Genomic DNA, 18,151 nt, shown 5'->3' with positions numbered 1-18,151 from the left:
TCCTGTTGTAAGATGCTTAGGAAATGCAAACCCTCCTACCTCACAAAGATTTTAGGTGTGATGAAAGCACTGCTTTACAAAGGTGACTTTAGAGTGCATATGAGTTTCTAGAGACAGTTTTGAGGGCATTACAAAAGTCTTAGTTGAAGCAATAAAGTTGTGAACTTTGTTCACAACTGTGAAAAATGGAAAGAAAGATATAGTTGAAAGAGACCTGAATAACCAAAGAACTAAAAAAGCAGGTAACTAAGAGGATGTGAAGGGAAGTTAATATGACATCTTTTCTGTTCTGTGCTGCTCTACATCTCAAACTCGACTGGCGATCGTACCAGAGACACAGGCACTCACCTTTGTCACCGTCTACCAATGCAAAAGCATCACTCTTTTGTTCTCTAAATTCCTACAGACACTAGTACAATCTAGCACTTGATGTGTCTTATTTTATTTTCTTCTTTACAGATCCTCTCTAGACCTTCAAATATCCCATTACATTTTTATCTCTATGGTGCTTATTGCAGTGCTGGGTACAGCGGAGCAATCTAATATTCATTTGCTGAACCACCAGTCCCTTATATGTACAGAAATCATATTTTCATAAAACTGATTACAGTGTTTTACTTAGTGATTTCTTAAATCTTTTTCAATAGTCTGATTTAGAGCAGCTGTTGACTATCTCTCTTCTACTCCAATGTTTTGATTTTCAGCTACATTAGAAACTGACCAGCCATTTTTCTTTTAGAAACAAAGACCCATTGTTTAATACCTTCTGCCATTATGTAGGATTATAGTTTTAGAGAATATAGTTTTATTCCTACTCTATAGGAATTTTCCACAAATGTGAAAGAACACTTCTTCACATGTGGGACTTTGTGAAAAAATCGAATTCAATATATAGGCACTAAATAGAGCTTGAAATATGAGACACTGCAAGGCATAGGGGAGCAGAGCATGTGTTCTCAGGGGCAGCCTGTGGAACTGAAATGAGCCATGGAACACATCAAAGGAGGAAGAGAATCAGATATGGATGCCACCTTGATCATTATAGGAAATATCCCTGACCCCCTTTCCTTTCCATACATAGCAATATTTTCAAGAAGTGGTCATTTCTATGATTTCTGTTCTCTTGGATGGCAACTTTGGGAATCATTAAGAATAGGCTTCTTGCCCTTTATTTTAAATTTCTTGGTCCCAAGTATTTCTATTCTTGGAACATGATTAATTATTGTAATAAAATTTTCTCTATTAAAACAACTCAAAATTAGAGGGAGAGCAGACAGGTAAATGAATAACCACAATGTATTATTCTGTAGTAGAGACACCCACACAGTGCAGCTATCTGGAGCACCTAGTTGGCAAGGCAAGTGGTAAGGGAAAAGGCAGTAACTGAGATAAATCTAGAATCAGGATTAGTCAGCCAAAAAATAGTTTCTGGGAAGAAATAGATTAGATAGGTAGATAAGAAAAGAAGGAAGGAAGAGGGAAAGAAAGGAAGGAAAGAAGAAAAGAAGGCAGAAAGAGAAAAAGAAATAAAATAAGTGAATCAATACTTTTCATCCCAAAGAAGGGCAATGCCAAAAAATGTTCAAACTACTATACAATTCTGCTGATTTCACATGCTAGCAAAGTAATGCTCAAAATCATTCAAGTTAGGCTTCGACAACACGTGAACTGAGAACTTTCAGATATAAAAGCTGGATTCAGAAAAGGAAGAGGAACCAGAGATCAAATTGCCAACATCTGTTGGATCATAGAAAAAGCAAGAGAGTTCCAAAAAAACACATCTACTTCTACTTCATTGACTATGCTAAAGCCTTTGTATGGATCACAACAAACTGTGGAAAATTCTTCAAGAGCTGGGAATACCAAACCACCTTACATGCCTCCTGAGAAACCTGTATGCAGGTCAAGAAGCAACAGTTAGAACTGGGCATGGAACAATGGACTGGTTCAAAATTGGGAATATGCATCAAGGCTGTATATTGTCACCCTGCTTATTTAACTTATATGCAGAGTACATCATGAGAAATGCTGGGTTGGATGAAGCACAAGCTGGAATCAAGACTGCAGGGAGAAATATCAGTAACCTCAGAAATGCAGATGATACCACTCTAATGGCAGAAAGCACAAAAGAACTAAAGAGACTCTTGATGGGGATCAAAGAGAGTGAAAAAGCTGGTTTAAAACTCAACATTCAAAAAACTATAATCGTGCTCGCTTCGGCAGCACATATACTAAAATTGGAACGATACAGAGAAGATTAGCATGGCCCCTGCGCAAGGATGACACGCAAATTCGTGAAGCGTTCCATATTTTTTTAGTGTTCTAGTGGTTTGGAAAATGTAGGTGAGGTGAAATGAAATTCTATTGAACTTAGCTACAACTAAAACTGACATAATTTTCCTCTTAGTTTTATTTCAGGTATGAAAAAAAAACAAAAAACAAAAAACTACAATCGTGGCATCTGGTCCTATCACTTCATGGCAAATAGAAGGGAAAAAAAAAATGGAAGCAGAGACAGATTTCATTTTTGGGGCTCCAAAATCACTGTGACTGCAGCCATGAAATTAAGACACTTCCTCCCTGGAAGAAAGGCTATGACAAACCTAGAAAGAAAGAAAGAAAGTGAAGTTGCTAAGTCATGTCTGACTCTTTGCAACCCCATGGACTGTAGCCTACCAGCCTTCTCCATCCATGGGATTTTCCAGGCAAGAATACTGGAGTGGGTTGCCATTTCCTTCTCCAGGAGATCTTCCCAACCCAGGGATTGAACCCGGGTCTCCTGCATTGTAGGCAGACGTTTTACTGTCTGAGCCACCAGGGAAAACCTAGACAGCATATTAAAAAGCAGGGACATCCATTTGCTGAGAAAGGTCCATATAGTCAAAGCTATGGTTTTCCAGTAATCATGTATGGATATGAGAGTTGCACCATAAAGAAGGCTGAGTGCCAAAGAACTGATGCTTTCTAACTGTGATGCTAGAAAAGAGTCCTGAGGGTCCCTTGGACAGCAAGGAGGATCAAATCAGTCAACCCTTAAGGAAATCAACCCTGGATATTCATTGGAAAGACTGATGTTGAAGCTGAAGCTTCAATATTTCAGCCACCTGATGTGAAGAGCCATCTCATTGGAAAAGACCCTGAAGCTGGGAAAGATTGATGGGAGGATGAGAAGGGGGCTGACAGAGGATGAGATGGTTGAATGGCATCACTGACTCAATGGACATGAGTTAGAGCAAACCCTGGGAAATAGTGAAGGGCAGGGAAGCCTGGCATGCTGCAGTCCATGGGGATGCAAATAGTCAGACACAACTTAGCAACTGAACAACAAGAGAAGCAAGCGGTTCAACGTGGTTTGAGTGTTTAGGCGTGTTTTTGGGGATGGTGATGATGAAGGGTGAAGAAAAATAGAAAGAGATCAGACTAGAGTGTAAGCAGAGGTAGAAACATGGGCCTTGTGTGCCATGCTAAAAAGCACAAAAGTTTGGTGGAATTATGGAAAGATTACAAGTTGTGGCGAGGAATCATCAGAGTTTGGAAGATCATTCTAACAGTTTTACAGAATGGTTGAGTGAGCAAGACCAGAGGAGAGAGACCTATGCAATAGAGACAGAAAGAGGGTAAAAATTTACAACCCATTAAGGAGTTAAAAATAATAGCTTGGTGATATGTGACTATGAAGGGAAAAGACAAGAATGACTCCCAGGTTTATAAATGACAGGACTTTAGTATAAGAAGATGGTCAGGAATAGAAGGTAGGGAAGAGCTGATAAATTTAATTCTGAACATACTGAGTCCATGAGGTTGTTAGAAATACACACCAATTTAGAGTTGAGGATGGAGGACAGAGATGAAAATGAAACATGGGAATCACAGGATGTAAGTGCAGTATGCAGGGCCTCTTTAAAAGAGCACCAAGAGCAAAACAGAAGGTTGATGAAGATGACTTCCTTGGGCATGCCAAAAAGTCCTCTCCGGGAAGACTAACACATAGCTAGAAGAAACCAGGAGACGCTGGTGTCCCGACAACCCAGGGAACAGAGAATTTCACAGACAGTTTACCAAATGCTGCCCACAGACTAATATAAGTGCTAATTATGTGTCTGCTTCAGATGTAGCATTAGGGCAGTCTTTGGTAGATCTGTGGGGAGCCTATTTCAGAAATGTTGGGGACGAAAGTCATACTGCATGAGTGGACGACAGACTGGGAAGTGACAAGGCGGTGGAAGCATGAGGACAGAGATGGAAGAAGAGAAGAGTGTGGAGAAGGTGAAGCAATAGTCCTGTTACTGAATCATTTCATTAAAACTGACCAAGCACAAATCTTACACTATAGCAGGCATTTAATACATCTTGAATTATCAATTTAAAAGAATTGATCAGCTTTTCCCTCCGTAAATAATTACCTCATGCATTTTTCTTTTTATAAGTGTGTCCATATTGACAAAGATCTACTTTCTAAAGAATAAGTCTCATATTCAATTTTGCTTTATAAAAAATATTTCTTGCTTCAAGATTAGATTAGCCCTAAAATCTTTTCTCACTGGTGCCTACCTAATCAATGAGTATACTGCACAATTTCAGTTAAAGGGATGATTAAAGGTAATAATTTCCATTAACCAACTTCCCAAGTTAAAAAAAAATCAAATATTTAATGTTTTACCATAATGATATGTCATTATTTTAGTAGTTACTAATGTAATCATCCATCCATTTCTCAACTTTTCTCTTAGTGAGTTCCTCAGTTTACGAAATTTGTGCTCCAGCATTAAACTTGAGTAAAAGTTAAAGTTCAAACGCTAGATTAGTCAAGCCATAACGTAAACAGGAGAGGCAAAGGAATGACTTTGAAACTTCAAGTATTTTAATTATTCAGTACTACAAAACAAAAACTCTGATAAATCCCATATACTAGAGTCAAATAATATTGAATAAAATTATCAGGTATATCAAAGAAAGGGAAAGAGACATTTAGAAATGAGTTGCCTCTGATTAGCTCTTCCTTTTTCGGTAGTGTTATCAAAACAGCATTTAGTTTGCTTTTAACACCGGGAATAAACATTTTTGCCTTTTATTTCAAGGAATGATTGAGAAAAATGCAAGTAATTATCCATTTCTTCATCTACTTTGGAGTTAGCTCTCATTCAACGCACATTTTCACATAACCAAGGGGTCAGGCCTCCCTTTCAGCCATCATCTAATTTGAAACAGATGGACTAAAAGCCACATTTCCCCGCAGAGCTGCCATACAAGCAGGTAGCTTGGCCCCTGTCCCTGAGGTAAATAGGCTAATCTGTCAATTAGGCAGCTGCCTGAGAAGTCATTATTTTAATCACTTATCTCTGGAAGCCTTTCTCTGCAGCCCCAGAAGCGCCAGCTCACGCAGTTAAGGGCTATGGGAACAGAATGTGCTGGCACTGACAGCGCTGCAGATTGAGCAGGGGACTCACCCAGACTGGGCCTCGGTGAAAGCGCCTCTCTCGGCGGCGAGCACGATCCCACTTCCTCCTGCCGCCACCTGACCCACGGTCATGTGCGGCCTCCTCCCGCCCGCCTCGGCTTCCCTCAGCGTGCGGGTGCTGTGGAAGGAGCTCTGATGCCAGGACGACCGCTCTGCCCGGCCCTGTGTGCCCGGCGGCATGGGCCCCGGCCTGGCCTGCCCTGCGGCGAGTCCCGCAGTCACGTAGTTCTCCTTCTCCAGGAGGTTGCCCAGGCTGTGGCTGGTCCCAGGCCTGGGGTAGGTGAGCACTACTGGGTGGACCGGGGCGCCGTCAAAAACGGCTTCGTTCACAGACCCGTACTGGTAGCGCCTGTTGTAGGTGTCGTAGTGACGCTGTCTGCCCACCGCCCCGGAGTGGCTGAAGCCTACAATTTCCGAGCGGGCGTAGCGAGGTGGCACGAGAAGCGTGGACCTCCGGCTCTCTTGGTGCCGCAAGGTGTGGCCGGCCTGACTTCTCTGGCTGTATTGGTGTTCACTGTGTGCGTACTGAGCCCTCTCAGGGCTGCTGTCTGGGGAAATCTCAAGTCTCCTTAGAGGCTGCCTGAAGAACCTTTCCTCTACCGACTTTTGGGAGCTGTATTGTGAAGTTCCTCTTCCCCAGCGACCTTCATAAGTGGGGGCTGTGCCTGTCTGCACAAAAGAAAAATAAAATTTAAATGAGGCATGAATCAGTTTTCAACTTTGTTGAAGATCAGTTATCCTAAGACTATTACACAAGATGTTGGTCTTTCTAAATCACATGGAGAAGTCGGCTCTTTTCTGGGTAAAAACTGTTTTTAACAAGATTTGGTTGTCTAGTTATTTGCACCAGGATTTGATACTGTTTCAAGTCTCCAGTTTTCCATGATGTCCACACAAAACCAATCTTCTTATAATACATTTAGGAAATGGTAATACTTGAGAATGGTACACATTAAAAATAACCCATAGAAGTTTAAAAATGTTTTCTTGGTATTCTAATAACTATGGTTATATTCTTTGGTATCCTACCTTTAGCAAATCATAGGTTTTAGTAACAGGGGAACGCACACCAGCAAAATCATTTTCAACCAAGTGTAGATTGTAGACATATTCAGGAACACTGCTAGTTCGGTGAAGATTTCCTGTAATCAAGCATATAATAAAATAAGTGGGCCAATCAGTGGTGGTGGTGGTTTAGTCGTTAAGTTGTGACTGACTCTTGTGACCCCATGGACTGTAGCCTGCCAGGCTCCTCTGACCATGGGATTCTCCAGGCAAGAATGTATAACAATAGTATATTTTAAATTTAAGTAATTAAAGTCAGTGACAAGTATTAGATTTATATTAGTGTTTTTCAGTGCTAGGCTAACATGGGGCTTCCCAGGTGACAAAATGGTAAAGAATCTGTCTGCCAAAGCAGGAGATGCAAGAGATGTGGGTTTGATCCCTGGGTTGGGAAGATCCCCTGGAGTAGGAAATGGCAACCCACTCCAGTATTCTTGCCAGAAGCTTCCATGGACAGAAGAGCCTGGTGGGCTAGAGTCCATGGGGTTGCAGAATCAGACACAACTGAGCATGCATGCAATGCAGTGCAAGCTTAATATGACCCTTGGATGTGGCAATGATCGCAGGTGGCAACATCCTCCACAAGCTTTTCAAAATAAAAGCTGAATTAAAAATAATATTAAAACTTTTTTTTTGAGGAAAGGGAAGAAAGGAGAGAGGAGATTTTCACAAAAATAAATGTTTATTACAATGCTAAAGAATTTGGAAATCACTCAGTTGGCTTATGTGGTCTGTACTATAAAAGTTGAGTTTCTGTTAAGAGGAATACCCAAGGCAGGAACTCTGAAGTTTGCTGAGAGAAGGTAGGCGAGGCAACAAATATAATGGGTCAATATGGTCAGACAAAACATGGGTCAGTTTGAAAAAGGCCAACTCTGGGCCTGGGGCATTAGGCAATGTGAGAGTTAGGCAGGAGAGGGAATCCACTTCCACACCAAAAAAGAACTGGTGACTGGTTCTTAGCTTGGGGTTTAACAGGTAGCCTGTTCCTGCAAATGCTGCACAGGAGACAAGCCCTTCCTGCTCAGGTCTGTGGGGACTACAGGGACTCTCAAGTAAGTTTGCTGTTGTTTAGTTGCTAAGTTGTGTCAGACTCTAACTGAGGCACATCTTAAAATACTCCTTATTGAGCTTCAAATGTCTTAAAAAGCTTCCAGTTTTTTAATCAGTTCTTTTGTAATCTCCCACTGCTTTACAAAAAATAAAAATAAAAACAACCCCAAAAAACTAATCAAAATAATCAATTATCTCTAAAGCCTAGTTAATTTTTAATTTCCTAACGTTAACCAAAATTACTGTCACGTAGCATTCTTTTAGACATTAGAGGAAAAATAAAATACTCAATTACTTCTAGGCTTCAAAAACTCGTGAAAGATGTTGGTAATAAAATAACACAGGTAGTCCCTTTCCAATACAACTGGAACATACCAACATACTTTCCCAATAAATTGTTATATTCTAACTAACAATATATTCAACAAGTTATTTTGAGGGAGAGGTGGAATGGAGAGTATTGTTGTCAAAAAGCTAAAAAAGTAAGAATCCATCCCAGATTATTTTTGTACATGTGTTTTATTTCCTGGAGACAAATAATCTGGCTAGCAAACATGTTTCAGACCTCAAGGGGTCCTGGGGAAGACAGCTACACGCTTGTAACTAACACCCTAAAGATCAGGGGAGTTGAGCAAAGGCAGACAGCTGTTTCCAGGGGCTTGATATCTTCTCAAGGGTTAGCACAAGGTCAGGCAGCCTCTTAATTTTTAACTTCAATGTCAGAAGAAGCCTAGAACCTGGACACTGAAAGGAATCTTCTGTACGACTCCATATCAAAAACTTTGAGAGGCTTAAGTCCTCAGCTCTCAGTGTCTGCCTGAGGTTCCTGCTCAGGCTGTCTGTAGTCCCCAACTCAGGTCTCACTGTTCCTTCTCTCACCCCTACCCCCACCCCCCACTACCAGGGAGGTAATGCTGCAAGGAAGAGTCCCACCCATGTGGGAAAGGAGGCTAAATGTTTGACTTACATTCTTAACTCAACATTGTTGCTGTGGGTGGTAAGGCTTTTTAAAGCAACATGGATTAACACCTTAAACTGCAAGATTACTTTGAAGGAACTCAAATTATTTTATATTTTGTGATGCAGAGTTAGCTATTATCATATACCCTTAAAAGAGGGAAACTTAAATTCAGTTCAGTTGCTCAGTTGCATCTGACTCTTTGCCACCCCATGGATTGTAGCAGGCTTCCCTGTTCATCACCAATTCCAGGAGCCTACTCAAACTCGTGTCCATCGAGTCAGTGATGCCATCTAACCATCTCATCTTCTGTTGTCCGTCCCCTTCTCCTTCCACCTTCAGTCTTTCCCGGAATCAGGTTCTTTTCCAAAGTGTCAGTTCTTCGCATCAGGTGGCCCAAGTATTGGAGTTTCAACTTCAGCATCAGTTCTTCCAATGAATATTCAGGACTGATTTCCTTTAGGACTGACTGGCTTAACCTCCTTGCAGTCAAAGGGACTGTCAAGAGTCCCAACATCACAGTTCAAAAGCATCAATTCTTTGGCTATCAGCTTTATGGTCCAACATCCGTATATGACTACTGGAAAAACCATAGCTTTGATTAGACGGACATTTGTTGGCAAAGTAAATGTCTCTGCTTTTTAATATGCTGTCTAGGTTGGGCATAACTTTTCTTCCAAGGAGCAAGAGTCTTTTAACTTCATGGCTGCAGTGACCAACCATCAGCAGTGATTTTGGAGCCCCCCAGAATAAAGTCTGTCACTGTTTTCATTGCTCCCCCATCTATTTGACATGAAGTGATGGGACCGGATGCCATGATCTTAGTTTTCTGAATGTTGAGTTTTAAGCCAACTTTTTCATTCTCCTCTTTCACTTTCATCAAGAGGCTCTTTAGTTCTTCTTCACTTTCTGCCATAAAGGTGGTGTCATCTGCATATCTGAGGTTATTGATATTTCTCCCAGCAACTTGATTCCAGCTTATGCTTCATCCAGCCCAGCATTTTGCATGTTATACTCTGCATGTAAGTTAAATAAGCAGGGTGACAATATACAGCCTTGACGTACTCCTTTTCCTATTTGGAACCAGTCTGTTGTTCCATGTCCAGTTCTAACTGTTGCTTCTTGACCTGTATACAGATTTCTCAAGAGGCAGGTCAGGTGGTCTGGGATTCCCATCTCTTTCAGAATTTTCCACAGTTTATTGTGATCCACACAGTCAAAGGCTTTGGCATAGTCAATAAAGCAGAAATAGATGTTTTTCTGGAACTCTCTTGCTTTTTCCATGATCCAGCGGATGTTGGCAATTTGATCTCTGGTTCCTCTGCCTTTTCTAAATCCAGCTTGAACATCTGAAAGTTCACGGTTCATATACTGCTGAAGCCTGGCTTGGAGAATTTTGAGGACTACTTGGCTAGTGTGTGAGATGAGTGCCATTGTGCAGTAGTTTGAATATTCTTTGGCATTGCCTTTCTTTGGGATTGGAGTGAAAACTGACCTTTTCCAGTCCTGTGGCCACTGCTGAGTTTTCCAAATTTGCTGGCATATTGAATGCAGCACTTTCACAGAATCATCTTTTAGGAGTTGAAATAGCTCAACTGGAATTCCATCACCTCCACTAGCTTTGTTCGTAGTGATGTTTCCTAGGGCCCACTTGACTTCACAATCCAGGATGTCTGGCTCTAGGTGAGTGATCACACCATCGTGGTTATCTGGGTCATGAAGATCTTTTTTGTATAGTTCTTCTGTGTATTCCTGCCACCTCTTCTTAATATCTTCTGCTTCTGTTAGGTCCATACCATTTTTGTCCTTTATTGTGCCCATCTTTGCATGAAATGTTCCCTCAAATTTTCTTGAAGAGATCTCTAGTCTTTCCCATTATATTATCTTCCTCTATTTCTTTGCATTGATCACTGAGGAAGGTTTCTTCTCTCTCCTTGCTGTTCTTTGGAACTCTGCATTCAAATGGGTATATCTTTCCATCTCTCTTGTACAATGTCACGAACCTCCATCCATAGTTCTTCAAGCACTCTATCGGATCTAATCCCTTGAATCTATTTGTCACTTCCATTTTATAATCATAAGGGATTTGATTTAGGTCATAGCTGAATGGTCGAGTAGTTTTCCCTACATTCGTCAATTTAAGTCTGAATTTGGCAATAAGGAGTTCATGATCTGAGCCACAGTCAGCTCCTGGTCTTGTTTTACTGACTGTATAGAGCTTCTCTATCTTTGGCTGCAAAGAATATAATCAATCTGATTTCAGTATTGGCCATCTGGTGATGTCCATGTGTGCAGTCTTCTCTTGTGTTGTTGGAAAAGGGCGTTTGCTCAAAGCAAACTTAAATTACTTGTTTTAAACTGCAAAGAGACTTAATATCAGGTTTGAACTCTGGGTTCATCATTTCCACTGATCTCTACTATTTGATTGCATTGTGGCTCTTCTGAAACTGTCATTTATCAAAACCCTAGAGGAATTATCATTTTTTTATGAGAACCAAAACAATCATTCTCTTTCCTCTATAACCTTTACCTGGACAACTCCAAATACTCTGTAAGTTTTTTATTTGCTGACATAAATCCTTATAAGGAAGTTCTTCTTCTGTTTTCAGATGAATGTTGAGACTGATTTACTGGTTCCCAAAATAACTACAAGGTAGTTGGTAACAGGGAATAAACTAAGATTAGATCTTCAAACCACAGACTCTCTTCCTGTGCAAGAAAATTTGTGACTCTTGATATTCAAACCACAGGATGGCTCAATAGATAGTTTCTCTGGTTAAAAGGCCAATCTTAAACAACAAATAATGCACATTAATTTACCTAGGCAGTCATGAGTTTGAGATCAGTATAGGGGACTAATGAATTAGCAGCTGTTATCTAAGATTTTAAAGATATTTTGAACTGGGTGGAATTAAAAAATATTAATCAGGATGGAAACAAACCTCTTTAAGGCAAGTCATCATTTTCTGTTCACTCAGAGGATAAAACACATGATAATATGACTCTTGAATATATAACTCAGCCATGCCCTTCTCCAAAAACAGAAATAAGAAAGCAACAAAAACATATTATACATACAGGTACATACTGCTTTAAATAAATCCAACATAAAAGTTTGTATTTTCTAACATGGAAAATTAGGTCATGCCTTTATTTCAAAGGACTTGTTTACATCACAAAAGGACATGGGTATTTTCTTTAAACTGAAATAATCTGTATGAGGCCTCCAACTCTACTACTTTCTGTGTGTCTTTACAAATTACCTACATTTATTTCCCATAATTCCACCTATTAACAGAGTTGGTGAGAGACATTTACCCGAGAAAGCATATAGTCAATGCTTTTAAAATTGTAAAACAACATGCAAAAATGAGATAAAGCTTTAAAAACAGAATTTGGATAACAAAATTTATATTTCACACATTTTCATGAATTAATCTGTTGTAGACTTTATTTTTTGGGGCTCCAAAATCACTGTGGATGCTGATTGCAGCCATGAAATGAAAAGACGCTTACTCCTTGGAAGGGAAGTTATGACCAACCTTGATAATATATTAAAAAGCAGAGACATTACTTTGCCAACCAAGGTCCGTCTAGTCAAGGCTATGGTTTTTCCTGTGGTCATGTATGGATGTGAGAGTTGGACTGTGAAGGAAGCTGATCGCTGAAGAATTGATGCTTTTGAACTGTGGTGTTGGAGAAGACTCTTGAGAGTCCCTTGTACCGCAAGGAGATCCAACCAGTCCATTCTAAGGGAGATCGATCCTGGGTGTTCATTGGAGGGACTGATGCTGAAGCTGAAACTGCAATACTTTGGCCACCTCATGCGACGAGTTGACTCACTGGAAAAGACTCTGATGCCGGGAAAGGTTGGGGGCGGGAGAAGAAGGGGACGACGGAGAATGAGATGGCTGGATGGCATCACCGACTCTGTGGACATGAGTTTGAGTGAGCTCCGGGAGTTGGTGATGGACAAGGAGGCCTGGCGTGCTGTGATTCATGGGGTCGCGGAGAGTCGGACACGACTGAGCGACTGAACTGAACTGAACTGAGAAAGAGGGATAAACTGGTTTGTATGCTTTAATTCACACTGTATTGTATCTAAGAGTTTTTATTCAGGTATTGAATTTGGCTTTTTCTGGTTATTTTGATTGACCCAGCCATTGAGGATGATCACAATGACATTATTGTGGTTTTAAATAGTCATTCATGTAATGTGCTTTTGCTATTTCCTAAAAAGGCAATGATTTATAGGCACTATTTCAAATTAATACTGACTCAGGCAACATTATCCAAATTGTTTCTTCTAAGAACACTGCAGATATCTATGGAGCCCAATTTAAGGAAAATGAAGGAGGAAGTTACAGAATTCAGTCCTCCTCAAATAACAATCAATTCAGATCAAAGCAGTTGCGGGGGCAGGGTAGGACGGTGAGAGTGAGGGGGTGTTGGTTTTGATTCCAGATGGCTTAGAGGATTGCAGAGGTGTAGACCTCACAGGAAATGTAATTTTCTCTCTTTCCAATTCTGAATGTTAATCTGAATGATGTGATCCCTAAGCAGCTGTTCATGGGAAAATATCTTGGTTTCTGGTCATCTATGCAAGTATTGTCCAAGATAATGAAATACTCTTAGAGTTAAAAATAGAAAATTAATTTCTATAATTAGTTCTTTCTTTGTAGCTTTTGTGACCAGCTTTATTACCTAATTGGTTAAATTTAATAATTTATTTATATATATTACATACATAAAAATATCTAATTGATCAAATTTAATACATTGATTTGTATATATTATAGATAAATCTAATACATTTATCATATTGAAGGACAGGATAGCCTAGCGTGCTGCAGTTCATGGGGTCGCAGAGTCGGACATGACTTAGCAACTGAACAACAACAATACATTTATGAAATTAAATTGACAAGCCTCTAATTATGTATCTGTATCTGGGCACATTAAAAAAAAAATCAAACACAGCTTCCTTTATGGCAAGCATTAAAACAGGTGATACAGTTGCTAAACAAACACCTTTAAATAACTTGTGTTTATTAGAGAGATGAGAGTAGCATTCACATTCAGAAAAGCATCTTTTTTTCAAGCCTCCAGCACTAAGTATGGTTAAAAAACTGATTTGGTTCACATTCAGCTCTAAAAGAAGAATGTGTAGAGATGGTGGTATAAGAAATTCCCATGAAAACAGGTACTCATAGAAATCAGTATGTGTTCACTACCGGTGTTGATTTAAATGCTACAATTTATTGTGCTCGATCACAAACAGTTGCCTTCTGTGTGAATTCACAATGGTCTTTTTGATGGAAAGAGACTAGACTCTGGAAGTCTAATAGCTATCACCTTCTTCTCTTTGGTCTTTTCACAGCAACCTCTGGATAACAACATCTCTCTTTCTCCACATACCTTAAAAAAGATTTAACTACATGATGTCTTGAAATTTCTTAGAAGGAATCTGTATAGCAATACATATTTAAATAGCTCCTTAAAATCATTTACTAACAAAAGTAGGTACTAAATGAAAACACAAAATAGGACCCATTAAGAACCAAATGGGCTTCCCTGGTGGCTTGGATGGTAAAGAACCTGCCTGCCAATGCAGGAGACATTAACAGACTCAGGTTCGATCCCTGGGTTGGAATGATCTCCTGGAGAAGGGAATGGCTACCCACTCCAGTATTCTTATCTGGAGAATTCCATGGACAGAAGAGCCTGGTGGGCTACAGTCCATGGGATTGCAAAGAATTGAACACGACTGAGTGACTAACTCTTTCAGTTTCACTAAGAACCATACATCAGTACTCTTGAGTTAGTGAAGGACTTTTCTTTGCCTGTGTGGTCATGTAACATAGAATTCATTTTCCCTGACTTAACATTAAAAAAAATTATTTCTTTTACCTTCTGTTTTTACTCTGTAAGAAAAATGTATTCATGAAAACTACAGTTCCACAACCCTGTATACAACTCAGGTAAGCACTTGCTCAGGCTGGAAAATGAGTGGAATTTGTTTGTTCAAAAAACTATGGTGAAGAATTGTTTTAAAGAAGACTGCTGCTGCTAAGTCACTTCAGTCGTGTCCGACTCTGTGCGACCCCATAGATGGCAGCCCACCAGGCTCAGACTAAAGTCTATTAAAAAGCAGAGACATTACTTTGCCAACAAAGGTCCGTCTAGTCAAGGCTATGGTTTTTCCTGTGGTCATGTATGGATGTGAGAGTTGGACTGTGAAGAAAGCTGATCACCGAAGAATTGATGCTTTTGAACTGTGGTGCTGGAGAAGACTCTTGAGAGTCCCTTGGACTGCAAGGACATCCAACGAGTCCATTCTAAAGGAGATCAATCCTGGGTGTTCATTGGAAGGACTGATGCTAAAGCTGAAACTGCAATACTTTGGCCACCTCATGCGAAGAGTTGACTCACTGGAAAAGAGTCTGATGCTAGGAGGGATTGTGGGTGGGAGGAGACAGGGACGACAGAGAATGAGATGGCTGGATGGCATCACCAGCTTGATGGACATGAGTTTGAGTGAACTCCGGGAGCTGGTGATGGACAGGGAGGCCTGGCGTGCTGTGATTCATGGGGTCGCAAAGAGTCGGACATGACTGAGCAACTGAACTGAACTGAACTGAGAGTCTATTAATCGGAGAAGGCAATGGCACCCCACTCCAGTACTCTTGCCTGGAAAATCCCATGGACGGAGGAGCCTGGTAGTCTGCAGTCCATGGGGTCGCTAAGAGTCGGACACGACTGAGCGACTTCACTTCCACCTTTCACTTTCATGCTTTGGAGAAGGAAATGGCAACCCACTCCAGTGTTCTTGCCTGGAGAATCCCAGGGATGGGGGAGCCTGGTGGGCTGCCATCTATGGGGTTGCACAGGGTCGGACACAACTGAAGTGACTTAGCAGCAGCAGCAGCAGCAGAGTCTATTAATGTCTTGCATTATGAAAAAATTAACAAAACGTGGTGGTGCTATAAATGACCAGTTAAGAAAGCTCACATGATCAACCATGAGGAACAACTCAGTGTGTTGAGTATACAGTTGGAAAGTACTGGCTATGAGTTCTTACCAAGTGGAATATGCCAGGAGCCAGTGTTGGCCGTACAGTGGTGACCATAGCTGGCTTCAAAGTTGAATATGCCAGAGACAGACCAACCATCCTGGCAGAAAGGCCCCTGAACTCCAAATGCCACTGTGTCACTAGTCAATGGCTATCACCTACTAACATACTAACCAGTTGCCAGAAGTCCTTATTTTTTAGGAGTCCCTAATGTAGTTTATGACATCAGTTTATGACATTTTGGAGGTATTCCTCAAATTATTGCTTTAGATAACCACAAAACACACATTTAAAAGTTCCTTCTATACTGCAGGCATCTATATCATATACTTTGAGTAACCATAATATGTGATTATAAAATTTGTGATTATAAACTGGTAATTTAGCATACTGGTAAAATACTAAGTTGATACATCCTGGAAGTTTTTAAATCTATAGGAATTCCTATAATTTATCACTGTACTTTGGCATTCCTGCCAGTTCATTTGGTGAGATATCTCATAATGATTACTTATAAAACTTTAGAACTACAATGACAAATAACACATTATACTCACAATGATGCAACTAATAGTCAAATAGATGAACTTATAGAACTTTTTCCTTTAAAAAACTCTACAAATTTTTGTAGTAACTCTTAAATCATGATATTTCCACCACCTCTCACTTGCGAGTGCTAACCTCTTCTCTCCCAGCTGATTTCATAACTTCCGTCCTTTCTTTAAATCCACCAAATGTATTTTCAGAAAACCCCTGCATATTTCTTGTTTCTCCCCTATTGAAACATCTTGTTTGACTCACAGTGATCAAATCTTTAACTTGGATCTTTAACTTGGATCTTTAACTTGACACTATGAGGTGGAGGGATGAGGGAAAGCTGCCTATACAGGGGCACAAACTGAACTGAGTTTTGAGGGGCATTTAAGAGTTAAGCCAGCCAAGAGGAGGGAAGGGGGAGTGAGAGTAGTAGTAGGGAGAGGAACTGAGCAAGATAAATTGCTGGCGTTTGGTTTTGTGCCAGAATAGTGGTGATAGGACCAAGTTTGAGAAGATGCAGGCATCAGAGCACAGAGAACTTAAAATGCCATGCTGAATAAGGAATTTCACTGCTTAGAGAACAGCAAGAAACTGAAGGCATTTAAATCAGGAAATGGAGCGCTGAGATTTTAAAAAGTTTACTACCTAGGTGGAGAATGAATTGGAGTAAGGCCAGTATAAGCAGGAAGAGTTCTTATGTTCCAAGTAAATTTTTACCTTTTTAACATAGAATCCATCTTTTACTACCACTTCTGGCAGTCCTACATCAGCACTTGACATGTTAATGGATGATCAGTCAATATTTCCTTGTACATTCAAAATATCCTAGTTACACGTATTCAGTTTGCACTTAATCCTTCCTGTGGATCACCACAGTGGAGCCAAAATGGGAGGATGACAGTTGCATATACGCTTTTGTCTTAGAGTAGATAGAAGGTGCTCAAATATTTCCTATTGTTTCTCTGTCATTCTGGAAATAAAGAGAGGAAGAAAAAAAATTTCCCCGAAATGTAGGCAGGCTCTAAGTGATTAGAAAAGCTGACTATGTTCATTGTGGCAAGGCTGATTCTACATCTGCATAATATATATTTACTGTCATTCTCTTATCTTTTTGGTGTGTCTGTTTATCTGTAATATTTTGATATTCTACAGTAAGTTCCTATGATCTGTCAAGAAAAGTTGAAATTTATATTCCTCCTTTAAAAGAAAAGGTCATCAAGATACAGTAATTCTGATGTGATCTTCCTCACCACCATCCTGTGACCATACTAGTGAGATTTAAGATTTAGCGGGAATAATTTATTAAGCTTCTAGTGAGTAGTATTTTCTTCTGGATATCAAGGAGTTGCAGAACTTTGGTTATGATGCTTTGGCCAATTAACACTTTTAAGCCTAAAGCTGACTATTTCAAGAACACAAGTATGTGAATTCTTTTAATGGTAATAGCAAGCTGTGTTTTCAAATGCTCAAGTTCTTTTTTCTGAATATGCATTTTCATTTAAGTCTACATATTGAATGGGCTCCTCAGCTCATCTTTAAGCACTTTTCTTAATAACAGAGCAACTGTTTTTATGTCCTATATCCGGTCACCATTAATGGTATTACACAAAAGATACACAATAGATTTTTCAATAATTCTATTATAAGAGGACCTGAAATTCTGCTTATTGTTCTTATCCTAATAAGTCAGGGGATGGTTCACTCTAATACAAAGATTAAATATTCTACTAATTGTCTATTTCCATTTGCAACACTCTTTTTACTATTGACTCTCCCAGAAGGAGTATGATATTTATGTCTTCATACATTTGTGTACATGCACAAAATAGCTGAAGTCCAACATTTACCTCAGAAGTGTATAATTTAAAATTCTTGAATGTCATCTGAGATAGTACCAAATGATCTTGTTATAGACAATATTAATCAAGTCTGATATATCAATTCCAGAGGTGTTGGCAACATATTTGTTATTTATATTTCATTATTATCAAAGATATGCTTGTTCTCT

The 18,151-nt window shown here is 39.8% G+C and overlaps 1 protein-coding gene and 1 non-coding gene across 2 annotated transcripts in view; one reads left to right on the top strand and one right to left on the bottom strand.

Annotated features, from left to right (window-relative positions):
* The window catches only part of PKP2 (plakophilin 2), a 92,182-nt gene that overhangs the window by 69,181 nt on the left and 4,850 nt on the right, over nucleotides 1–18,151 (bottom strand). The window contains exons 2-3 of the mRNA XM_055395749.2: nucleotides 6,488–6,600; nucleotides 5,448–6,127 (exon numbers count right to left, since the gene is read on the bottom strand). Of these exons, the coding sequence (XP_055251724.2) occupies nucleotides 5,448–6,127; nucleotides 6,488–6,600 (793 nt within the window). The remainder of the gene's footprint in view (nucleotides 1–5,447; nucleotides 6,128–6,487; nucleotides 6,601–18,151) is intronic.
* On the top strand, nucleotides 2,208–2,314 carry LOC148777664 (U6 spliceosomal RNA). Its single transcript, XR_016037755.1, has one exon. It is a non-coding gene; the product is annotated as a U6 spliceosomal RNA (small nuclear RNA).

The sequence above is a fragment of the Moschus berezovskii genome, chromosome 6 (genome assembly GCF_049115385.1).
Source record: "Moschus berezovskii isolate FMDL1 chromosome 6, NW_MosBer_1.0, whole genome shotgun sequence".
In the NCBI taxonomy this organism is placed as follows: Eukaryota; Metazoa; Chordata; class Mammalia; order Artiodactyla; family Moschidae; genus Moschus; species Moschus berezovskii.
The sequence above is the reverse complement of the archived record's forward strand: the minus strand, read 5'-3'. Positions and strand labels throughout refer to the sequence as shown.